This window comes from Mauremys reevesii, linkage group 3, assembly GCF_016161935.1.
Source record: "Mauremys reevesii isolate NIE-2019 linkage group 3, ASM1616193v1, whole genome shotgun sequence".
Lineage (NCBI taxonomy): Eukaryota > Metazoa > Chordata > Testudines > Geoemydidae > Mauremys > Mauremys reevesii.
This window is the reverse complement of record NC_052625.1, coordinates 48,915,010-48,942,100: the sequence shown is the minus strand read 5'-3', so window position 1 is coordinate 48,942,100 and position 27,091 is coordinate 48,915,010. Positions and strand designations below refer to the sequence as shown.

General features: G+C 39.1%; 1 protein-coding gene across 1 annotated transcript in view; it reads right to left on the bottom strand.

Annotated features, from left to right (window-relative positions):
- Positions 1-27,091, bottom strand: part of USH2A (usherin) — a 577,940-nt gene that overhangs the window by 518,640 nt on the left and 32,209 nt on the right. Inside the window, exons 4-7 of the mRNA XM_039530373.1 lie at positions 7,547-7,682; positions 6,210-6,273; positions 2,718-3,012; positions 1,036-1,220 (exon numbers count right to left, since the gene is read on the bottom strand). Of these exons, the coding sequence (XP_039386307.1) occupies positions 1,036-1,220; positions 2,718-3,012; positions 6,210-6,273; positions 7,547-7,682 (680 nt within the window). The remainder of the gene's footprint in view (positions 1-1,035; positions 1,221-2,717; positions 3,013-6,209; positions 6,274-7,546; positions 7,683-27,091) is intronic.

The following is a 27,091-nucleotide window of genomic DNA, read 5'->3' as shown; positions in this document are numbered from 1 at the left end:
AGAGCTATATGGTATTTTCTCCAAAGGAGTCAGTGGGTGTTTTCCTGTCCTTAAAAAGAATACATAACATAGTAACCAATTTTTCTCTTCCACATAATGCCTGCTTGACTATATGGAATATACATTGGTCTTTAGAGGGCTTTTCAGAGGGTTTTTTTTTTTTTTTAATGAAGTGTACTATATATCAGTCATATACAACATTATGCACTTTTATCAAATAGGCAATGTAGTTGAAGGGAGAAATAGTACTACATTATAAAACATTTATGGCAGCAGTTCATACACTGGCTTTTTTTTTTAAGAAGATAAACTAATTATGTTTTAATTGGGCTTGGCAGATTTTTTTTTGTAATTTTACTAGATAATATCAGTTTATTTTAAGCATTTTCTCAATTTTTTATCTGTTTAAATTTTGCAGCTGTCCAAAATTATGAGTTTAAGCATTTACTATTTTTTGTACAGTTGTGGGAAATTATAGGATGTGAGGCAGAAAGTTATTTACTGACCGTAGACACTGAGATTGAAAAAGTTAACGCTTTATAAACCATTAAAACCCAAACTGTCACTATCACATGCCAAAATATAGATAAATATAAAATATAGTAAATGTCCTTAAATCAACTAGTCATAACTATTTTTGCTATTCATTTGCTAATCCATTGGTAACAAGTCTATTCAAAAAAGTCTAAATCAGTGATTTTTACTCTAGTAAGTTCTCAACCTGCATTCTTCTTAGTTTGCCTAAAATATGAATTACCAAATTTCAATATTCAATATTCTCACTCCATAAGAACATGGAAATCAATTGTGTCAGGTGCTTGAATGTTTGAAATCTGATAAAAATGAAAGATGACCTTTTGGTGATCTCCAAGGAAAGGTTAAATTTTATGTACTTAGGATCTTTTATGTACTTGGCAGCCCACAATAAATGAGCACATCAAAAATCAAGATTCTATCTCAATGGGAACATGGAAATGAATCGTGTCAGACACCTGTTAAAAGCATCTGTACGATATAGATAATATCTATTCATACCTAGGAAGCTGGAGACAGTTGACAGAGTCTGGATTTTCTAGAGAGCCATTGTTATCCATTCCAAAGATACTGCAATTTCTAGCAAAATACTGCCAATCTTCCCAGTTTAAATCATTTGTCTTTTTCCTTTGAATTCTCATTGCTTCCGGCTGTGGACTATAGAACTGAAGGATCATATAGAACACCTACAAATGAACAACAAAATACAGAACTGAAATTAGAATAGCTTGAGCTACATACCAACATGAATACAAATAATAAATTTCTGTATCCACATGTAGTAATATAAAAAACTTATTTCAGAGCATTCACCATATATATGCATTTTGAACAAACAAGTAGATGTCACACATGAGAAATATCTAAGATATTTCTCCCCTTCTCCAAGACAGGTTTAAGAGCTAAAGTAAACTTCCTTGTTAAACCTGCTCTTTTTATACTGCTCCTTGGTAGGCAGTGGAATCATTCCATGACAATTCTTCTTCATTACTTTTTGAGGTCTATTTGAAATTAGTACCTCGTTGTATGGCAAGTCCGTGCTCTGTGATATTACCAACCTTTTGGCCACAAGAAAAAGGGATACTTATGTATTGCCAAACAGGTGGTGGATAGTTTTCTGGTTTTAAGACCACCCAATTTATCATTTTTTCCTGACTTCGGCCTGGAACTATTTCAAATATCTGTGACATAGAAGGAAGTTTCCTCCACCACACTCTTGTATGGACATTTGTGATAAGCACTCCCACATGTATACTCCTAATCAATTGAGTCTTAATATTTCACAGATATCTAAATTGGCTTTTAAATAGAGAACAAATTCTTACAAACTACGCCAAAAATCTATCCTCATATTCTTCTCTTCTGCTACCCCAAACATGCAAACTCAATTGGCAATAAACAAAAAAGTGAACGATGATAAGTTTTATAAACATTAGACCTTGGGCTTGATTCACCTCTGTGCATATAAGGGGCACAAACTGAAATGTCTGCTCTCATGGAAGCAGTTTCATCAGAGGGTCTATTCATCCCCAGGGCAGGCCACAGTAGGCTACTGCCCTTCGCCACTGGAGGGAAGCACCAAACTCCAAGCAGGACTCCACAGAACCCAGGCTGGTGGAAATGTTAGTTGGCCTGTCTGTGCTCACCCAAACCAGTCCATCCCCTTTGTGGGCTTCACAAGCCAACTTCAAGTCCCTGATAAAGCAGAGATTTAACATGATTTTGTACTGTTGCACACCCTTGAGCAGACTTTTTTTTACTGCACCTATCTTCCAGTGGCTGAAGGCATGAAATCAGTCCCTTGTGTTTTAATAGAAATTATGGTTAAAAATTACAGCAGTGAAGCAACTTAAAAATGCATGTTTTGTTCATGAACATAGAAGTTGTCATACTGGAGCTGAACATTAGTTCATCTACTCCATTACACTGCCTCTGACACTAGCCAAGATCTGATGTATCAGAGATAATCCAGAAACCAGAAACACAGGAGGAAATTTCTTCCAGGCCACCAAAGTGACTGTTGATAGCTCAAAGTAAGAGGTTTGAACTTGCTTAAAATTGAAAACTGGTGTACTTTAAGCCTCCTCCTAGCTTTCATTTAATAAAAATCAGGAAGCATCAACTACATTCCATTCTCATGCCCCACTAACAAATAAACAGGAAAAACATAGCCTTCTCATTACCTGATACTGTCCATTTTGTAAATCTATTGTGATAGTAACGCCATGGTCCAGATGTGCAGTGTCAATGAACAGAGATGAAATCCAGGAGGTCCCAATATCATTATCGTTGATATAACACAGGGAATGGGCTTCTGGGTTCAGCCTAAGCACTCGGTCGTTAGTTGTGTCATCTGCACCATTAGGGATGCAATACCTCTGCACCAAAGGGTGTACCCGGGGGTGACTGCCTGGGCAACGGCATTCTGACTGGGTGTGCAGGTGAGGAAATTCCCTGGAGAATACCTCCAAAATGTCTCTGTCACAGCATAAAAAAGTAAATAGGTACATGGGTAAAAGATGAGTGAAATTATGTGCATCTATGATTACAGATTAAATATCAGCCCTAGCCTTAACCACCATCATAAACCACCACACTAAATGTGATTAGAACACCACCATTAATAGTTCTCTTTTATTACATCATGCCTGACTCTGATCACCAATCCAAATACTTTCCTTAAAACACATTATAGCATTGACATCGTGTCTATAGTAGCTGTATCAACAAATCCACTTGAGTGTTAGTACCTGAATTTTCTGAAAAACATCCAATTATGCAGACAAATTTGCACCCTCAAATAACTATGAGTGCAGAAAAAAAGTGTTTATTGAGAATTTTGGCCTTGATATCTTAAGTGTCCACTAACTATGTGTGCCTCTCTTTGTGGTTACCCAATTAGACACGGACTTCAAAGGACATTGACCACATAGAGTTCCCATTGACTTATTTGGCAGATGAAATCAGGCTCTAGTTCTCAGGTAGATTACCCAAAAGTTTGAGGCACCCAAAATTAGTGGATACTTCTGAATATCTGAATATTTAATCAAATGATATGTCAGCTATCATAGAATCAGAGAAGATTAGGATTGGAAGAGACCTCAGGAGGTTCATCTAGTCCAATCTAGCTCAAAGAAGGACCAACACCAACTAAATCATCCCAGCCAAGGCTTTGTCAAGCCAAACCTTAAAAATCTCTAAGGATGGAGATTCCACCACCTCCCTAGGTAACGCATTCTGGTGCTTCACCATCCTCCTAGTGAAATAGTTTTTCCTAATATCCAACCTAGACCTCCCACACTGTAACCTGAGACCACTGCTTCTTGTTCTGTCATCTGCCACCACTGAGAACAGCCTAGCTCCATCCTCTTTGGAACCCTTCAGGTAGTTGAAGGCTGCTATCAAATCCCCCCCTCACTCTTCTCTTCTGCAGACTAAATAACCCCAGTTCCCTCAGACTCTCATAAGTCATGGGTCCAGCCCCCTATCATTTTAATTGCCCTCTGCTGGACTCTCTCCAATTTGTCCACATTCTTTCTATAGTAGGGGGCCAAAAACTGGACACAAAACTCCAGACGTGCCCTCACCAGTGCTGAATAGAGGGGAATAATCACTTCGCTCAATCTGCTGGCAATGCTTATACTAATGCAACCCAATATGCCATTATCCTTCTTGCCAACAAGGGCACACTGTTGACTTATATCCAGCTTCTCTTCCACAGTAATCCCCAGGTCCTTTTCAGCAGAACTGTCACTTAGCCAGTTGGTCCCCAGCCTGTAGCAGTGCATGGGATTCTTCTGTCCTAAGTGCAGGACTCTGCACTTGTCCTTGTTGAACTCATGAAATTTCTTTTGGCCCAGTCCTCCAATTTGTCTAGGTCACTCTGGACCCTATCTCTACCTTCCAGTGTACCTACCTCCCTCTTCAGCTTATTGTCATCCACGAACTTGCTAAGGGTGCAAATCCATCCCATCATCCAGATCATTAATGAAGATGTTGAAAAAAACCAGCCCTAGGACTGACCCCTGGGGCACTCCGCTTGATATCGGCTGCCAACTAGACATTGAGCCATTGACCACTACTTGTTGAGCCCGATGATCTAGCCAGCTTTCTGTCCACCCTGTAGTCCATTCATCCAATCCATACTACTTTAAACTTGCTGGCAAGACTACTGTGGGAGACCGTATCAAAAGCTTTACTGAAGTCATGGTATATCACGTCCACCACTATCTATCATCTGCATCTGCAGTTAATTCCGGGCATGGTATTTTGGGCTCATTTGTTTTTGGCCACTATACCCACAAAATTGGATGCTGGGTTAAGGATTTTTTAAAATCGGATAAACAGTTTAGAATATGATATATTTGGCTGAATTAATCTAATTTTTATTTCATGGGGGAAACAGCAAGGATTTCCTTGAGAGAATATATAGCCAATGTGATTGTGACAGTGTACAGATATGTCTGTATTGAATTATGAATTCATTTTCTCTTATGCCTTGCACCCATGTCTATTCTTGCCTAAGGGCAGCCTATTGTAATGTATTTCCAAATGGCTGACTTTCCAAATAAGACGATTGATACCTCATTGCAGGACAATCACTGAGAAGTCATCCAGATTGCAATCTGGGGCCATCAACTTTGACTGTGCCCCAACTGTTGGCTCACCCGCATGGAGTAATAGACTTTTTTATTGAGGGGCCTGCATGGAGGTGGAACATACATGGTTGAGAATTTCCCAGTGAAACACATGGCAGAGACAGAGGTCTCCTTCATAGCCAAGTACTGCTCTGGACAAGGAGACAGACCATCCCCACATGCAAGGAGGACTTTCAGGAGAGTGAGAGCAGAAGGGTCTCTGTCTAGTCTGGAATACTAACAAACCTCAGACTCACAAGAAGGGGCAAGATCAAACCAGGGGATTGTGCTCTAAGGATTTTGGTTTTCAAAGATTGTAACTCTTGAGGGCTTCAACAGCAAAGTTTCTGTAGGTAAGAAATGTTTTTGCTAAACCTGCTTTTTTTGCTTACCTGCCACTTTGTCCCCAGAGGAGTTAAATTAGAAGCCTGGAGTACCCATAGCTCTGGGGAGTGTCTATAAGCGTCTGAGGTTGCTTGGAAAGTCTCAGACACTGAGTTCAGGGTCTAGAATGGTTGAGTGGTGCCAAATGTCCCAGGAAAGCATCTCAGACCAGCGGTCTGAGCCTGGGAGTGTACAGACCCAGAGACAAAAAAGGGATTAGACTCTACCCTGACCCTGTTGGCTTGGGAGCACGTGAGACACAGCAATGGGGTCTACTCACCACAAACTGGGTAACTGTACAGTGGAGTACTGGGCCAGGTTGCAACAATGACAACATATAAACACGAAGAATATCACAGTATGACTATCTAGTATTAGAAGTCACTGTATATATTTTAAAAATATCTGAAAAGCACAATTATATCTAACATTCCACCCATGACTGATCTCGCCTCAAAGCCTGTTTGATACGAACAGTCCTGTTGAATCCATTCCCAGCAAACTATGACCACAAAAGTAACAATCTTTTAAGGAAAATATCAAAAAAAGCCCTATATTTTTGGGAACAAATTTACCATTATGTATTCTGCCTCTCTCTCATCATACTCCTAGGTTTTACCAAGAACAACAGGGTTTTTGTTTTGGTTTTTTTACCTGTTTGTAAGTGCCACTTGGTACAATCGAAAATCTTGCATTCTTCCAACAAATTGCTCTAAACCTATGAAAATATAATATAAATAAATAATCTAATTCCATCAACCAGAAGGCAACTCTGCACTGCATGAGAGCACCTTTATTCATCACACAGTGTTCTCTCTTGCACAATTACCTCCCCTGAATGAAACCATCTTGGATGTGGACAAAACTATAGAGGGCAGTGACTTAAATTTTTGATAAAAAGAATGATTTATAATAACTTTATAGGAACATTTTGTACCTCTCTCTTTTCTGATTAGAGAGGTGGCACAGGGACCGGCTCATTAGACAGAAGTAATGAGCCAGTCTATGTGCCACCTCTAATTAGAGAACAGATACAGTAGGTACAACTGTACCTATCAATTTATAAAATAAAGATAAAAGGTATTTAAAATATTCCTTTCCTTTATACAGTCATTAGGTTGATAGTATTTAAAAGTTAGAATGACAACATAGACATTTCTAGATATTTTAAGAGTTTTTAAAAGTAGGATGGAAAATTACTTTTCTGGTTGCCCAATAACAAAATAATTCTGTTTAAGACAGACACAGATATATTTAGGAGTTAGTTCCAAATTACAATATGTTCTTGATCAGTGGTACCTTTTTTGTCCACAGAGCCAATTCATCATCATACAGAATCGAAGAGAGACACAAACTAACAGTACCCGGATTTTGCACTGTTCATACAATGATGTTGAATTTGTCTAATTCTGAATGTAGACTGATGTACAGCTCTATAAATCATGATGTAGTCTGAAAGGAAGGACTGGTAGCAGTAGTAAGTTATCATCTATGTGAATCAGTCATTGGTGAAGGCTGAGGAACCCCACACTTTGCAAGCAGCTTTCATGAGTATTTGATAGAAAGCAGAGGAATATTAGGTAACAGGAAACTTGAGTTCTCTTCCTGGCTCAGGAAAGGAAAGTTGTCTAGTTGCTACAAACAGTTCAGATAAGTACACAGATTCAGCATATTTATTCTGTGGGAGATGCTGGCCTTGTTAGATACCTGGTTTCTAGAACATGCTGAAAAATCTACCTGGCTGTGATAATCTCCATGACCTATTATGCCATCATCCAGACACCTCTGTCTCGGTGCCAAGTTTCTGAAGAATGCCATTTACTAATGGGCATTTTTTGTTGCATGGAGCCGTGTGCCTAGCTTTATGTACCTTTTCAATATGCATCACTGAAAATTAGCTTGCAGAGCTACATACCATGGTTTTAGACACACATCAAGCATATAATACTTTGAATGCTGAGCATACAGTGCTAAAATACAGCAGAACTTACCACTGAAACTTTGCCCAATTTGCAGTGCACCGTCAGCAGCAAGGTCTGCAATTGGTCCGCCAAGTATTCTTGAATCAAAAGCAGTGTTGTCATCCTCCAAACCATCTACAAAGAAACTGATTTTGGTGTGGTGAACCTTCAAAGATATATATAAAGAGGCAAATACAGGTTCATTAGAAATAATCATTTTGAATTTTGTACTAATTGCATCTATTATTGATTAACCATTTTGAACTAAGTAAGGGAGTTTTTTTACTTTATTGATGTCTTTTAAATCCCCTGGCCCGTTTTCCATATTTATTAACTAATCTTCCCACTAGTAATCTAGGTAACAAAAATGTCAGATACATAGATTAGAAAAGTATCATAATGGCCAAAACAAGCAAAAAGCTATACTGAATTAATATTAAGGGGTCTGTCTGACTTGAACCAACACACAACCAAGGAAATGCAGAGTCAACTTTATCACCCCATTCCCAATTTTACTTTAATACCTAGGTATTTCTTCATTTTAAGATTAGGGCTTCATACACCATAATCCTATTAGTATTTTTCCTTGATGGGGAGGACATTTCAACACATCTTTCTCACAGTACTGAGGGTATCATTCCTTCACTGTGCAGAACAGTAATTAAAATAATAATGACTACTTCCCACATTACATACAAGGATCTTAAAGCACTTTACAAACATTAACTAATTATGTGACACGTTTGTGATATATCATCCTCCTTTTAAAGATGCATAAAGAGGCCCAATGAATTTAAATTACTAGCCAATGGTCAAAACACAAAGTGGTAGAGGTGGTGCATAGATTTCAAGAGTCCTTTGTGCTAACCATGAGAAAACCCTGAATTTAAAACTATAATTTACTTTTTTATTTTTTACCATCTACAATTTAAAGTAAACAGAAGAAGTTGCATTAATGTGTTAAGGATGTATGCTGGAAAAAAATAGATCTGACAAGAACACAAGATCACAGAGGTGCCTAACTGGGCATTCATGGGGATCAAACCCAGACCTGAGCCAGAATCTGGTACATAGTTTAAAAAGTTTACTTTATTGTAGGGCTGTCAATTAATCAAAGTTAACTCACGCGATTAACTCAAAAAAATTAATCGCGATTAATCGCAGTTTCAATCACACTCTTAAACAAGAGAATATCAAGTGAAATTTATTAAATATTTTGGATGTTTTTTCTACATTTTCGTATATATCTTGTATTCTGTGTTGTAATTGAAATCAGAGTGTATATTTTGATTACAAATATTTGCACTGTAAAAATGATAAACAGAAGAAATTGTGTTTTTCAATTCACCTCATACAAGTACTGTAGTGCAATCTTTTTGTCCTGAAAGTGCAATTTACAAATGTAGATTCTTTTTGTTACATAAGTGCACTGAAAAACAAAACGTCAAACTTCAGAGCCTACAAGTCCACTCAGTCTTACTTCTTGTTAAGCCAATCGCAAAGACAAATAAGTTTGTTTACATTTACAGGACATAATGCTGTCCTCTTCTTATTTACAAAGTGACCAGAAAGTGAGAACAGGCATTTGCGTGGCACTTTTGTAGCCAGCACTGCAAGGTATTTACGTGCCAGATGTGCTAAACATTCATGTGTCCCTTCATGCTTCGGCTACCATTCCAGAGGACATGCTTCCATGCTGATGATGCTCATTAAAAAATAATGCATTAATTAAATTTGTGACTGAACTCCTTGGGGGAGAATTGTACGTCCCCTACTCTGTTTTATCTACATTCTGTGATACAGTTCATGTTATGGCAGTCTCAGATGATGACCTAGCACATGTTGTTCATTTTAAGAATACTTTCACTGCAGAACTGACAAAATGCAAAGAAGGTACTAATGTGAGATTTGTAAAGATAGCTACAGCACTCAACCCAAGATTTAAGAATGTGAAATGCCTTCCAAAATCTGAGAGGGAGGGGATAGGGAGAGTGCTTTTATAAGTTTTAATAGAGCAGCACTCCAATGTGGAAACTACAGAACCCGAACCACCAAAAAAGAAAATCAATCAATCTTCTGCTGGTGGCATCTGACTCAGATGATGAAAACAAACAAGCGTCGATCCACACTGTTTTGGATGTTTTTTGAGCAGAACCCACCATCAGCATGGACGCATGTTCCCTGGAAAGATGGTTGAAGCATAAAGGTACACATGAATCTTTAGCGCATCTGGCACGTAAATATCTTGCGCTGCCGGCTACAACAGTACCATGAGAACGTCTGTTCTCACTTTCAGGTGACATTGTAAACAAGACGTGGCCAGTATTATCTCCTGCAAATGTAAACAAATTTGTTTGTCTGAATGATTGGCTGAACAAGAAGTAGGACTGAGTGGACTGGCAAGCTCTAAAATTTTACATTGTTCTATTTTTGAATTCAGTTATTTTGTACATAAGTCTATATTTGTAAGTTCAACTTTCATGATAAAGAGATTGCACTATAGTACTTGTATCAGGTGAATTGAAAAATACTATTTCTTTTGTCTTTTTAGAGTGCAAACACTTGTAATAAAAATAATTATAAAATGAGCACTGTGCACTATATATTCTCTGTTGTAATTGAAATAAATGTATTGGAAAATGTGGAAAACATCCAAAAATATTTAAATAAATGGAATTCTATTATTGTTTAACAGTGCGATTAATCGCACAATTAATCGCTATTAATTTTTTAATCGCACGATTAATCACGATTAATTTTTTAATCGTTTGACAGCCCTACTTTATTGATAAATGAAGCATGGCAAACAGTTCCCTTTAATTTATAGAGCTGAGTGAACAAATACTTTACTAGATTAATTTAACCTCCTTTTTCTGTTCACAGAATAACTATGAGCATATCACAATTTCCTCAATTAACCAACTTTTTGCCTTTTACTCCAAAGACTAATCACAAACAGTTTGATGGTAGTATACCATGGGTAGGCAACCTATGGCATGCATGCCAAACATGGCACACCAGCTGATTTTCAGTGGCACTGCCCAGGTCCTGGCCACCGGTCTGGGGGGCTCTGCATTATAATTTAATTTTAAATGAAGCTTCTTAAACATTTTAAAAACCTTATTTACTTTACATACAATAGTTTAGTTACATATTATAGACTTATAGAAAGACCTTCTAAAAACGTTAAAATGTATTACTGACTCTGCACACCACTTCTGAAAGGTTGCCGTCCCCTGTAGCATACAATACTCGACATTTAGAACTCAAGCTTTGTGGCTTGCAACTGGGTGTTTGTCATATAGACTTGCAACCTTTTCTTTTCTGAGCCACATACAATTTTGCCTAGTCTTCATTCCTAGAAAAGTGAGATTTCTGTCAGATTTAGAGGATGAGTACAGAGTTTAAATTTAAATTCTCTCTTACCACTTTCATACAAAGTGATTGTATGTGCATGAATAAAGTTACACATATGAATAAATGTTTGCACTACTGGAACCCAATCCTTGTTTTAAAGTATATGGTTAGACACTGGTCTCCCTTGCTAGAGTCTCTCTGTGCCTGGTATATAGCAAAGTGTTTGGGGAAAGTTAGCCATCTTGATGTGTCAAATAGTATCCCATTAAATATACGATAACGCAAAATATACCAAATGCACTGATTTACTGTCATTTTTCTGTCATTACCATAGTGATTTTACACGAAGTGTATGCATGTGACGGTGGAGATTCACCAAGTATATGGTCAGTCCCTAGTTTAGATCACTTCCTGGGCTATTTAAAAGTTGCTTACTACAAATAAACATTCATAGAATCATAGAATCATAGAATTCAAGATCAGAAGGGACCATTATGATCATCTAGTCTGACCTCCTGCAAGATGCAGGCCACATAAGCCGATCCACCCACTCCTGAACTAATTCTCTCCCTTGACTCTGCTGTTGAATGTTCCAAATCATGATTTAAAGACTTCAAGTAGCAGATAATCCACCAGCAAGTGACCCCTGCCCCATGCTTCGGAGGAAGGCGAAAAACCTCCAGGGCCACTGCCAATCTACCCTGGAGGAAAATTCCTTCCCGACCCCAAATATGGCGATCAGCTGAACCCCGAGCATGTGGGCAAGACTCTCCAGCCAGACCCTCTGGAAAAGGCTAACAATATCCCAACATTGACCCTTTGTACTAATTACCAGTGTGGCACATTATTGACGTATTGACTAAACCCGTTATCCTATCATACCATCCCCTCCATAAACTTATCCAGCTTAATCTTAAAGTCATGGAGGTCCTTCGCCCCCACTGTTTCCCTCGGTAGGCTGTTCCAGAATTGCACTCCTCTGATGGTTAGAAACCTTCGTCTAATTTCAAGCCTAAATTTCCTGACTGACAATTTATATCCATTTGTCCTCGTGTCCACATTAGCACTGAGCTGAAATAATTCCTCTCCTTCCCTGGTATTTATCCCTCTGATATATTTAAAGAGTGCAATCATATCTCCTCTTATCCTTCTTTTGGTTAAGGAAAACAAACCGAGCTCCTCAAGTCTCCTTTCATACGACAGGCTTTCCATTCCTCGGATCATTCTAGTGGCCCTTCTTTGTACCCGTTCCAGTTTGAATTCATCCTCCTTAAACATGGGAGACCAAAAATGCACACAATACTCCAAATGAGGTCTCACCAACACCTTATATAACGGGACTAGCACCTCCTTATCTCTACTAGAAATACCTCGCCTAATGCATCCCAAGACCGCATTAGCTTTTTTAACGGCCACATCACATTGCCTACTCATAGTCATCCTACGATCAACCAGGACTCCTAGGTCCTTCTCCTCCTCCGTTACTTCCAACTGGTGCGTCCCCAGCTTATAACTAAAATTCTTGTTAGTCATCCCTAAATGCATGACCTTACACTTCTCATTATTGAATTTCATCCTGTTACTAATACTCCAGTTTACTCCAGTTTTACAGTTGATCACAGGACCTAATCACATCAGACACACCATCAGGGGCTCGTACACCTGCACATCTACCAACGTGATATATGCCATCATGTGCCAGCAATGCCCCTCTGCCATGTACATTGGCCAAACCGGACAGTCTCTACGCAAAAGAATAAATGGACACAAATCTGACATCAGGAATCATAACATTCAAAAACCAGTGGGAGAACACTTCAACCTTTCTAACCACTCAGTGACAGACTTGAAGGTGGCAATTTTGCAACAAAAAAACTTCAAAAACAGACTCCAAAGAGAGACTGCTGAACTTGAATTAATATGCAAACTAGATACAATTAACTGTGGTTTAAACAAAGACTGGGAATGGTTGGGTCATTACACCAATTGAATCTATTTCCCTATGTTAAGTTCTCCTCACACCTTCTATGGGCCATCTTAATTATCACTTCAAAAAGTTTTTTTTCCTCCTGCTAACGATAGCTCATCTCAATTGATTACACTCTGCCTGTTGGTATGCATACTTCCACCTTTTCATGTTCTCTGTATGTATAAATATCTCCTGTCTGTGTGTTCCATTCTATGCATCCGAAGAAGTGAGCTTTAGCTCACGAAAGCTCATGCTGAAATAAATTTGTTAGTCTCTAAGGTGCCACAAGTACTCCTGTTTTTTTTGCGGATACAGACTAACACGGCTGCTACTCTGAAACCAGTTTACAAGGTCATCCAAATCTCCCTGGAGGATATCCCGATCCTTTTCCGAATTGGCAATACCTCCCAACTTGGTGTCATCCGCAAACTTTATCAGCCCACTCCTACTTTTGGTTCCGAGGTCAGCGATAAATAGATTAAATAAAATCGGACCCAAAACCGAACCTTGAGGAACTCCACTGGTAACCCCCCTCCAACCCGACAGATCACCCTTCAATACGACCCTCTGCAGTCTCCCCTTTAACCAGCTCCTTATCCACCTCTGGATTTTCATTTCGATCCCCATCTTTTCCAATTTAACCAGTAATTCCTCATGCGGTACCGTATCAAACGCCTTACTGAAATCAAGATATATTAGATCCACCGCATTTCCCTTGTCTAAAAAATCTGTGACTTTCTCAAAGAAGGAGATCAGGTTGGTTTGGCACGATCTACCTTTCGTAAAACCATGCTGTAATTTGTCCCAGTTGCCATCGGCCTCAAGGTCCGTAACCACTCTCTCCTTTAAAATTTTTTCCATGACTTTGCATGCTACAGATGTTAAACTAACAGGCCTGTAGTTACCTGGGTCACTTTTTTTCCCCTTCTTGAATATAGGAACTATATTAGCTAATCTCCAGTCAAACGGTACAACCCCCGAGTTTAGAGATTTATTAAAAATCATCGCTAACAGGCTTGCAATTTCACTCACCAATTCCATTAATATTCTAGGATGAAGATTATCCAGGCCCCCTGATTTACTTCCGTTAAGCTGTTCAAGTTTGGCTTCTACCTCAGATACCGTAATGTCTACCCCCATATCTTCATTCCCGTCAGTCCCTCTACCACTATTCCTTAGCCCTTCATTAGCCTCATTAAAGACCGAGGCAAAATATTCGTTTAGATATTGTGCCATGCCAAGATTATCCCTACAGGTTTGAAATGTGGGGCCAAATTTGGAGATGAGGTGGTGGCATCAGGCTGTCTGTTATGACTCCTTGATTCTCTGCTAGGCTCTGAACACGTTAGGGCAGTCTGGGGGCTTCTCTAATTTGTACCATCTAATATGGACCCCAAAGGACCATCCACCAGCTTAGTTTAGCAAAGCAAGCACAACACATTCAAACAGGCCTCTGACATTCCTCCAACATACCTTCCAACCCTTGATCTGCCCCCTGGCTGCAAGGAGCACTAGCTAAACCTACTCTGTACCCACTGGAGATTCCCCTACACTAGGGGATGTCTATGCAGACAGTCTTCACTCCAGACAGTGATTTCTGCAAGCATTCTTTTTCTTGCCAATTCACGTTAAATTTGAGTTAATATTCACAGAAATATTTAGTGGCAGTCTCCCAGTCCTAGTAATTCAGAAGACACTGAGCTTTTTTCTGTAAGGACTGTTCTGAATTAGAGTATAAATTACATGAAATTAGAAAGAATTTATAACATAGCGGGCTTCTAGGTGTGATTTTATGGAATTCAAAAATTTAATCTGAAAAATAAGGAGAGACAGACTCACGGGAAAGGAAACCACATACCAATTTCATTGCCTTATAGACATATTTCCCTAACTTTAATATATTAAATGCAACTCATTCAAAATGTTCAAACTCGCCCTGATAGCTCACTGCATTAATAAATACAATGAATAAACTTTATTGAAAAACCTTCTTGTTTATTTATGTGAGTGATTTATTCACAAGAACATTCAAACCAGGAATTATCAGATTTTAACTGTATTTTGTTTCTGTGAGGTTTATTTCAAATGATGGTTTGGAGAGTGTCAGATTTCAAAACATTATTTTGTTGTTGCCGGATTATGGAATGTTATTTCCATTTTGAAGAAACAGGTAATCATGAACTTAAATGGATGCCTGGTGAATCGTCTCTACCGATAGAGGCTAAGAGAAGCTGGAGTGCTCTAGCCTGCCTTGAGATCCACTCTAATCAAATCAAATAGGGCTGGAATAATTGCATTCTTAAGAACAAGGGGTGTGTGAAGACAAACAAAAGGCTTGTGAGCCAACGTAATTTGGTGCAAAAGGAAGGCGAGACCCTGAAAAATTCATTTTGAAAATCAGAGAACGAGCATTCAGAATGCTATTCCACCAACAAAACCTTTCCAATTCTGACCAAGATAAACAGTCATAGTTATCTATAAATCTGAGCTTGAGTGATTATCATCGGTGCTTCAGGCACCATGATTCTATTAGTATTTTAAGAAAGAGTATGTGAAATGAATAGAAAATTGATTTTATGGAGAAAATTTATTTCCCTGAAATTATACTTTAAAATAAATATACATGCTAAGTTTTATTATTGTTATTTCCAGATTCAGTCAATATTTCCCAAATTTAGACAAAGATTTATTGCCCTTCCACTGAAAAAAAATCGGACGGTTATCATAATTACTAGGCATTGAGATTTGCTCAAAAAGTTCTCGCATATGGGTTTCTCCACTCTAAGCACATCACTTTCATTTTAAGTTAGCTTTCTGTGTTGACACATCCATGACCCAAATGCAGGAAGATCTTATTTAATTTAATACAAAGCCTTTAAACAGCCAATGCCCTGTATGTGAGAGTGGTCGGGGGGGGGGGGGAGGGATTGACTTGCAGGGGGGGGTAGCATCACATTTTTTTACAGCCTTTTACTGTCATTTGGTGTTTGACTGTTATCATTATAAAAGATACAGGCTTTTCTACTTTGTTATTTGTAGCATTATCTCATGTTTTACAACATCTTTGCACAACATGCAGGCACATGAAATATAACTAGTGAAAAGTTCTCAGTTGTATTAATGCATAAAAAAGAATGTGGTTCCATCTCTACTGTCTTTACCCAGCCAAAAGCTGATGAACAGCCAATTTTCCTTTATCACATTAGCACAGCCATGAGGGAAACACATTTGTTCTAGTCAGCTACACTAAAGATACTATTACCAATCTAACATATACATGTTTTATATCAGCAGTATTCTCAGAGTATGAGGGAGCCAACAATATATTAACACTAGCATGACAGTTTATTTAAGAAAAGAAAATTGTCTCTGTAGAGGGACAGAACTTAGAAATGTATGGCTAAAGCTCAGTGTCACTGGTCTAATAAAGGTAATAATTCTTAAGCTTTCTTTATAGCAGGTAACACTCCTGTGACAGCTCTGTCATATCATTCAAATAAAAATGTTGTCTTTTTACAAGTTTAAGTGCACCTTTATTTTGAGTCAGATATGAAACATGTTTTTATTTTCTGTTTTCATGGTAATAACATCTGTACTAGGCCAATTCTCAGCTCCATCAGCTCATTACAAATTTGCTATCTCAATTCTTCTAGGACCCAATTCTGCCACATTTATTTTGTCCCGAGTAGTACCTTATTCTACAAGTATTGCTATAGGAAATCAGTGGGACTATTGGCAGAATTGGACCTTAAATGATTAGATATTTTCTATAGTAAAAATAGATTAATGCAATCTCAAACCTCTCGCCAGCTTTCTCACTCCCCCTGCTGCAACCTCTTTATATTAAATAGGATTTAGAATAGTTGGGTTTAATATAGCACATTCCCAAAGTAGCCCTAAGCACTTTACAGTGCTGAACTGGATATCAGTAGTGCAGTGACTGTGTACAGCTAAGGCAGCAGTCATTATGCATTTGGCAGTAGCTCAATGTGATGATCCCCCTGCTGGTTATTAAAGGGGGTATGAATACTTGACAGAGGAAGAAATTGTAGGAGGGGAACCATGTGTGATATAAAAAAATCCCAGTGGCTCGCCAGTGTGGGAGGAGGGGAACGTCACCAAGTTTGGTGTCTATGTAAACTAAGCTAAAGAAGAAGAAAGGTTGGAACTGAATTGACTGTTTGGTGTGATTATTTAAAGTGTCCTCCCCAGGAGCATTACATCACATACAAAACCCTGAAATCTATTTTTACTGTCAGATGCCCAGGACAACAGGATTATCCCCCTATTATCCTATCAATAAAGTTCTATGCGATCTTTAATTTCTCCCAAGAGAGCAGCAAGAGATGGAGAGATGAGTCAAAGTGTGGCCTCATGGTTTTACAGAGCACAGGACCTGAGACCTGTACTGCCAGAATTCTAATCCCACCTCTGACAACTGTCCCAATCTGTCAAATATTCACTAAAGCACTTTACAGGTAGGTTGTGAGGAATAGTTAAGTTACTGAGCTAGATTCACCTTGAAACTGTGCTGGCTTCTGCTAATGCAGAGCTTGATACAAAAACAAACAAACAAAAAAAAGGGCAGTGGAAAATCCACTTAGCAGGAAGCTGTGGTGGTGCAAGGTGCCCAAAACCTCTCCTTTAGTGGAGGGCCTGTAATCATCCTGCACAGCCTCAGCAATGGGCAGTCCAGTGAGATGAAGAATAAGTATCCCTCTGAAAGTCTCCACTAGTGAGGTTTTCATAAAGCCCCAGCTATGATTAAAACTGACCTCTGCCTCCAGAAACTCCAAGAAAACAAAAAGTATGGTCACCTGCCTTCCCTGGGGTAAACCCCCCATGAGGGCAGATGGTCAGGCTGGTTCAAAGAAGTGCGGTTTGTACTTTCCTGTGCATGAAGTTAATCTGGCCCAACATTCGTAAAATGAGGTAAGATTAAAAAATGCATTATAAATGCTAAATATTATCTCATTTGAAGATCTGTTCCTCCTGAAGACCCATCCACACTGTCCAAAAAAATGATTTTAACAATAGTTCTGAATCATGGGTTTTCCCATGCAGAGCTGTAACACATTTTACTCTGACATACATGGACTATTATTGTGCTATAATATAACTATAATGTAATATAACTGCAATATGGAATAGGTCACAACCAAGATCAACAATTGTTTCCATTAAGTGGATGGGACCTAACAATATATCATATGCCTAGTATCACACTGGAATATCAGATTTAGGCATAATGGTAATAAAAGTACTTTGTACTTCTATAGCACTTTCACGGCTCAAAGTACTCAACAAAGGGAAGTAATTATGACCGTGTTCTACAGATGAGAAAACCGAGTTGTAGAAAATTTAAGTAGTGCAGCCATGTTCACACAGTGAGTCCCTGTCAGAATGCATAAGACAACCCAGATATCTTGACTCCAATCTAGACCATGCTGCTGGCCTTCCATGCATAAACCCAAGTCCTTATGTACCGGGAATTGAATCCACAAACTTTTCTGCCAGAGGTAACAACACTGACTGAACTTCAAAGACATTAGAGTACTATATACATACACTATGTAGCATATAAAAATGTTTTTATGTATGCATACACAGCTGTCTGTCACTCCAACTGACATTATTATACAAAGCAAAACAACTAATTGTCCAAGAGGCAGGGAACTGTATTTTTGGACTCCTCTACACAAGAAAATTGTATCCCTTTAACTAAATCTGTTTAGAAACTGGTTTAGTTAAATTAGTGTGTCTGTGTGGGGGAGGGCATTCTTATTTTGGTTTAGTGTGTGGGGGAGGGCATTCTTATTTTGGTTTAGTTAAATCAGTAAAATGTTCATGTGTCGAGAAGGCCATATAGTAGAAATAAATCTCTGCCTTAGCACTCCCCACCGACGAACCCAACCATGAAATACCCTGATAAAAATATGACTACGGGGGGCGGGGAAGAGTCAAGAAGAGGCTCTGCAAGCAACTGTACAAACAGCTCATAGTCTATGTTTTATATGCTTTAAATAAGTACCCGCTTTACCGTAAGTACTATCAAAAAGCTACTGTGTGTCCTATTCGAATTTTTGCCAGAAGAAAAACTTACAAAAAGACCTGAAGAAGAGCTCTGTAGAGGTTGAACATTGGTAAAAGAGACAAACAGAAGCTGATCCAATAAAAGACACCACATCACCCACCTTGTCTCTAAATTAGGCTGTCATGGGATAAGATGGAAAGTCATTTTATGGATCAGTAAGTGGTTAAAAGATAGGAAACAAAGGGTAGAAATAAATGGTCAGTTTTCAGAATGGAGAGAGGTAAATAGTGGTGTCCCTCAGGGGTCTGTACTGGGGCCAGTCCTAGTCAACATATTCACAAATGATCTGGAAAAAGGGGTAAACAGTGAGGTGGCAAAATTTGCAGAAGATACAGAACTACTCAAGATAGTTAAGTCCAAAGCAGACTGCAAAGAGTAACAAAGCGATCTCACAAAACTGGGGCACTGGGCAATAAAATGGCAAATTAAAGTCAGTGTTGATAAATGCAAAGTAATGCACACTGAAAAACATAATCCCAACTATACATATAAAATGATGGGATCTAAATTAACTGTTATCACTCAAGAAAGAGATCTTGGAATGATTGTGGATAGTTCTCTGAAAACATCCACTCACTGAGCAGAGACAGTCAAAAAAGCAAGCAGAATGTTGGGAAATCATTAGGAAAGGAATAGATAAGATGACAGAAAATATAGAGCATCTATAGAAATCCATGGTACTCCCACATCTTGAATACTGCATGCAGATGTGGTTGCCCCATCTCAAAAAAGATATGGTGGAACTGGAAAAGATTCAGAAAAGGGCAACAAAGGTGATTAGGGGGTATGGAACAGCTTCCTTACAAGGAGAGATAAATAAGATTGGGACTTTTCAGCTTGGAAAAAGAGATGACTAAGGGGGGATATGATAGAGGTCTAATAAAATCATGACTCGTATGGAAAAAGTAAGTAAGGACGTGTTATTTACACCTTCTCATAATACAAGAACTAGGGGTCACCAAATGAAATTAATAGGCAGCAAGTTTAAAACAAACAAAAGGAAGTATTTCTTCACACAACGCAGTCAATCTGTGGAACTCTTTGCCTGAGGATGTTGTGAAGGCCAAGTGTATAACAGGGTTCAAAAAGAAACTAGATAAATTCATGGAGGATAGGTCCATCAATGGCTATTAGCCAGGATGGGCAGGGATGTTGTCCCTAGCCTCTGTTTGCCAGAAGCTGGGAATGGGTGACAGGGGATGGATCACTTGATGATTACTTGTTCTGATCATTCCCGCTGGGACACCTAGTATTGGCCACTGTCAGAAGACGGGGTCCTGGGCTAGATGGACCTTTGGTCTGACCCAGTACATACTTGTTCTTGCGTTCTTATTTCTGATATTCTAAAAGGAAACATTCCTTTTACTTGTTAAAAATATTCTTTTTCATGTCTCACCACAGTTCCTAATTTCCATAGGACAGAATTTTAATTCTAATGTTTTACCTCAGTCTATTGCTCTAATAACCATACCATGTCTGGTAAGATACACGGGAAAACTAGAAGGGCCTCTTCCCTGGCATATAGATCAGGAAAGAGGGCTTTTGCAATAGGTAGAACCTCTTATAAGCAGAGGAAAATAATAAACCTTCCACTAGCCAGTGAGGCTAAATGACACCAAGCCTAATCAGTCAATTTACTGATGGCTGCAGGTTCAACTGCAGTCTCCAACCCAGGATCAGCTATGTCCACCCAAGAAAGTCTCAGGTCACAGGAACAACATGACATTTGTAGAACCCAGTGAGGAGGGGATACACCCATGTTGCTATGGACAGCCACTGTCTCCAATCAGTAAGCACACCAGTAAACCATGATATATGCTCAGGACCCCGGGGATACTGCAACTGGCTTACTGCTGTAGGGAAAAACAAGTTGCAAACGCACCTGCTACCTGACTGTAAAGCAGTGAATGGAGCCATTATGAACATTAGGTGTTTGCAAGATGTAAAAATGAAAAATCTGTGTGTCAGATAAGAAAAGGAAGCTAACACTTTCCCCTAATTTCAGACAGATTGGGAGCTGGGAGCATGTTGAGATAGTCTCCAAATTAATTTAGTTCATCCATTAAATAGCTCCCAATTACGTACTAGAAATTCCTCTGGACTAGCAATACTGTTAATAAGAAAACTGTGCACTTATATAAATTCCAAGGATTTCAAAGCAGATTACAAACAGTAATTAACCGAGCCATACCACACACTTGTGAAGTAGAAAAATATGGTTATACCCATGTCTCAGATGGGCAAACTGAGGCACATGGTGGTTTAGGGCCAAATTTTCATCTCAATTATGCTGATAAAAATCTTCAAGTCTATTGAGGTCAATCAAATTACTCTGGATTTACACTGGTGTAAGTGAAAGCAGAATTTGTCTCAATGATTTGCTCAAGGTCATGCAGTTAATCAACGGTAGTCACGTCTCCCAAATGACCAACTTTAAATCAGTAGACCATATTCCCTTACAATTATTCCACATCATGTAATTTTGTTTGTTTCTTCTAGCGGATATTTCCAATATATGGCCTTTTCCTGAACTCCTATTCTTTGACTACGTAATAAGCTTTCCCAATTCTCTTAGATGCATTGTGAACACTGTACACATCAGGAGCTCTCTCAATAAGCTCAGTATACAGAAATGGACAGTGTATCAAAACATTTTTTCCAAAGTGATAAAACAGATTAAGGATATGACAAAAATGACAGGCCTATGGCTTCCTTGAATACTTTAATAGAGACAACAAATCAGCAGCAGTCACTGATGACAACAGATAAAGAAGATATAATAGATGGAGGAACAAATTAGTGATGCTGCTACAACAGTCTAAACTCGAGTGTACATTTTTTTCCACCTTCAGCTGGTCTAAAAATGTTACTTTTGCCTACATGTAAGAAAAGATAGATAGCATATTTTACCATTGGGGTTGATTCTGTCCTCTGGTACACAGGTTCACATCACCCCACCTTTTGGAAAACCAGCTACTGAGCACAGGCATAATAGTTAACAATAAAAGATTTCAGAGTAGCAGCCGTGTTAGTCTGTAGCCGCAAAAAGAACAGGAGTACTTGTGGCACCTTAGAAACTAACAAATTTATTTGAGCATAAGCTTTCATGGGCTACAGCCCACTTCTTCGGATGCATAGAATGGAACATATATTGAGGAGATATATATACACATACAGAGAGCATGAAAAGGTGGGAGTTACCCTACCAACTCTAAGAGGCCAATTAAGTAAGGAAGAAAAAAAAAACTTTTGAAGTGATAATCAAGATAGCCCAGTACAGACAGTTTGATAAGAAGTGTGAGAATACTTACAAGGGGAGATAAAGAGACACTAATGGACATTTACACATCAAAAAATGAGAGAGATGTAGGTTATGTACTTAGATGTTTCCTTGCACAACTGCAATGGTTATAGATGGGGCGTATTTATTTAGAATGTTTACATATATTTTAGTATTTGGATCTTTTTAAAGCTGTGAGTGAATTCTGTACTCCTGAAAGTGAGAGGCCAAATGACATTGGCCTGAAGAGGCAAAGCATGGCAATGAGCCACTCAGAGATTTGTCAATACATTCAATCCTAGTCTTCAAATCTCATGCTATTTTCCCTCTCATGAGCAGAGGCTGCTGGTTGCATTGAATTGTGCCAAGCTACATGGCAGTTTTATGATATTAGAGAGTACAATGGGAACCCAAGTACAGCCCACTGATCCTAACATTTTGTGTTCCTCTTTGCATATTGATAACCCTTGGGTCCCAATGTGCCACTAAAGTGATGCATCAGGAGCAGCTGAGATCATTTTGTCACATGTCAACTCTTTCTTTTCACTGAGTCAGTCTCCTACACATTTTCTGTAAAACCATTCTTCCCTCTGTCCAAGGCCTTTTCCTCCTCAGTCTGCCTCCTTCTCTTGCTTCTTGTTTTTCCTTTCAGTATCAGTCACACACTCTTATTTTGTATTACTCATTTTTATTTCTTCCCTTAAGGTGCCCTTTTCCTTATAAGCCTGCTGCTTCTTCCTTCTCTAGAGAAACACAGTACTGTAAGTTTGGCACTCAGTCCAGGGCCCATTGGGACTAATATCCCTTCTCACAAACCTAAGCAGTCAGAAAGGGAAGGAAGGATATATCTTAATACTCTCTCAGCAAAGTAAACAATATAAACATCCGCCCTGGTTCCTTTCTTCTAGTCCCTTCAGCAGCTATACAATGGTTACTCTACAACAGGGATAGGCAAGCTATGGCACGCGTGCCAGAGGCGGCACGCGAGCTGATTTTCAGTGGCACTCACACTGCCCGGGTCCTGGCCACCGGTCCAGAGGGCTCTGCATTTTAGTGTAATTTTAAATGAAGCTTCTTAAACATTTTAAAAACCTTATTTACTTTACATACATACACTAGTTTAGTTATATATTATAGGACTTATAGAAAGAGACCTTATAAAAATGTTAAAATGTATTACTGGCACGCAAAACCTTAAATTACAATGACTAAATGAAGACTCGGCACAGCACTTCTGAAAGGTTGCCGACCCCTGCTCTAGAAGCTCCAGTGTTGCAGTAACCGCCACAGCCTCAATGCTGGGCTCCTAGCCCTCCGGAGCTCATTTGGATGGGATACCCAACCCTAAACAGCTCCATACCACCTCATCCATCACACACCATATTCCTTATTAGATCAAATCACTCCCAGAACTGACTGTCCCAATGCACAGTCTGCTTATACAGCCTCATGAGGCCTATTCACCCCTCACAGCTGCATAATAATGGATTATATACCTACTGAGCTACAAACGCTAGTAGAGTGAAATGGTCAGAAACAAGTACACAGGGGCGGCTCCAGGCATCAGCACGCCAAGCACGTGCTTGGGGCTGCAAGTCCGCCGAAACCGCGGGACCACGGACCCTCTGCAGGCAAGCCACCGAAGGCAGCCTGCCTGCCGTGCTTGGGGTGGCAAAATGCCTAGAGCCTGCAAGTACAATATACCAGGGATGACGTTACAGCAAGATATTTACGTACACCAAAATCTCTCAGTGCTCTCTTTCAAAAGCAAAGCATACAGCCCCATAGATGAAAGAGTAGAGTTGTTAATCTTTTGCTCTTTGCATTTTAATTTTTGAGTTGGAATGAAAATTGAGACAGAGGGAACTTGGCAGATCTAACGCTTGGCAAGAGATAATTAATTTATGTAGCAAACATATGAGAACAAGACACACGTCACTTTTAACATAAAAGAGCCTCTCTGCATATGTCATGAGGAATTTGTCTGGGGCCTTGTTCTCAAACAGACAAAAAAGATGCAAATGCCATGTTAACAGAGGGGAAAATCAAAGAATGACGTCCAGGAGGACAAGCCAGCTCAGATAATTTATCTACATAATATTTGACAGACCAATGGCAACTTCTAAGCTAGTAACACAACTTGTTGGTGTGCCTGCCAAGGAGCCTGGTGCTGTTTCAGCTGGAAATCCTATGTATCATATAGTTTCAAATGCATTTGTCTTTATAGCTGTCTATTGAGAAAGAGAACAAAAAATGCCACCTCATGAGGCTATTATAGGTTCTTTGAAATTTCACATTGTTCCCAGATTGTCTGAATATTATATTTTAAATATAAAAAATGCAAGAAATGTACATACATTAATGGTAGCCAAACTGAACACAAAGATCATGAAAGGATATTGGCTCTTCACAAAAGAGTTCTACAGTCCCATATTTCCATATTGTAACCTTACAGTGTATCAGTCACACTGCAAAAAGTAAAATGTACTCAATCTAAACAGTCACAACACTAGATATATATCAGGGCCCCCAAAACCTGGTACAAACTTGAAACACAAGGGAGCAGTCAAAACAAAAGTGAAAAATGAAAGAAAAAAAATGAAGCCCAAAAGCCCATACAGAGTCTTCTGGGCTCTCAGACCAAATGGAAAAAAAATTGGGGCCGAGTTCGGTTTCTCATTGAAGCCAATGAGAGTTTTGCTACTGACTTCAACAAGAACAAGGTCAGGATCCTATGGTTTGAAGAAAACAAGGGGGGAAAACTGGATTCCTTAATTTTCAGCTATTCACTCTAGATATTTAAGTGAAGTCAAGCCATGTTTGTCCCAAATTGTCATCCATTGTCTGAGCCTAATCCAAAATACTACCCAGATCTGTCTTCTCATTACCACTTCCTGCCACTCTTTAGAAGAAAAAAGAAATCTTAAAGGAGGAAAGTCTGTATCCCAATTCCTTGCAGAGAAAGGAAAGTGGCATCTTTGAGTATCTATTAAATATGTTAAATAGATTACACTCAAAATTTTAAAAAAATCCATCTTTAGGCCATTAAAATCATATTTATTTAAAGTTATAAACAAGTACAAACTGTGTACTTACACAACATGTCAGGGTGAGGTTGAATTTCACTACAGAAGCAGAGATTCATTTTAAGCAGATTGACGTTTATAAAAAGAAATATTCTGAAATAATTCAGGAATTTTATTCTAGATCAGCATTCAGTACATGGAGTTGCAATATATTCAAGTTCATCATGAACAGGTACAAGTGTATCTAGATCTATGAATGAACTTACATTTTAACCCCTGGTATTTCATTCTAATTTAGCAAAGTTCTGAGAAACATGGCAAGTTAATTTGATTAAATATAAGGGATTATATATACACATATGTACTCACATATGTGTAATGTGTGTGTGTATATACCAAGCGTGGCCAAACTGTGGCTTGTGAGCTACATGCAGCTCTTTTACAGTTTGTGTGGTTCCCGAAGCCCTCCACACTCCCCCACCACCACCCCAATTCTCCACTTACAAGCCTGCCAGTGGGGAACTCAGGGCTTCTGCCCTGCGGCAGGGGTGGTGGGACTAGGGGCTTCTGAACTGCAGGAGGGGGAATCTAAGGGCTTTAGCCCAGTGGAGGGAGACGGGGTATTGGGGCAGTAGCCCCACAGCTCAGCAGGCACCGTCCCACAGGGCCGGTTGGGCATGTCGTGCAGATATTGAACATTTGAAGATGATTGTATGCAGCTCAGAGGATCAGTAAGTTTGGCCACTCCTGGTATATACCAGTCATGTGTGTACACATGTATATATAATCCCTTAATATTATATCCAATGTCCAATCTTGCTGCAATGTGCCAAGCACCCTCAACTCTTAGTGAATTTGGAAGATCTCAGAACATTAGCATAGAATGCATTTGTCTGCAGAACAGCTGTGCCCCAAGGGAATAAGTCCAAAAAGCTCACTTTTTACTTTATACTTCCCTTCGTTTTCATTCTTATACTCCTTTTGTGCTTCTACTCTCCTTGTTACACTTCAGGTATAGTTGCACCTGGAGCTGGGAGTGTGACTCCCACCTCATACAGACATACTTGAGCAAGCTCTCCTCAAGCTAGCACACCAAAAATAGTAGTGTAGCCAGGGTAGCATGGGCAGCAGCATGCAGCACCATGGGCTAGCCATGCCGCGTACAAACCCATGTGATCCCCATAAGTCTATCCTTGCACGGTTAGCCTGTGACGCTGTTCGCTGTGGCCTATGCTAGCCCAGCTACATTACTATTTTTAGCGTGCTTAGTCAGGGAGAGCAAGCACAAGTACATCTACAAGAGTTGGGAATCACACCCATAGCTCCAAGGATAGATGTAGCCTCGGACAATTGCTTTTCAAGGAGTACCTAACAACAACATCTTGATCAGATGGCTTCTGAAATTAAAATTCCTTAACTGGGAAAATGCACTTTTAAAAAATATTGAAATTGAATCATTACAACATTTGGTCCAGAGATAACAAGTGGACTGACTAGATCTTAACTGTGAATATATTTAAATGTGGACATACACAGGCAATAGTAGGTAGGTAAAAATAGGATATGAAATAAACATTAGCCATCAACTCTAAGCTCACTGTCAAGAGTACACCAAGGCTTCTAACCACAGAGTTCAGCTGAAGGTAACTATCTGTCAAATGTAATCTTTACAAGTGAATATGCTTAAGCTGGTGCTATGAATCAACCAAAATTGCTTTGGTCTTATTGACATTCAATTGCAAGGAGTTGCAGCTCATCCAGTCCAACAGACAGTCTGACAACACCAAGAGTGCTTCAGTGACAGAAAGCTTTAAATATAGACACTACTATCATCACAATACACACGGAA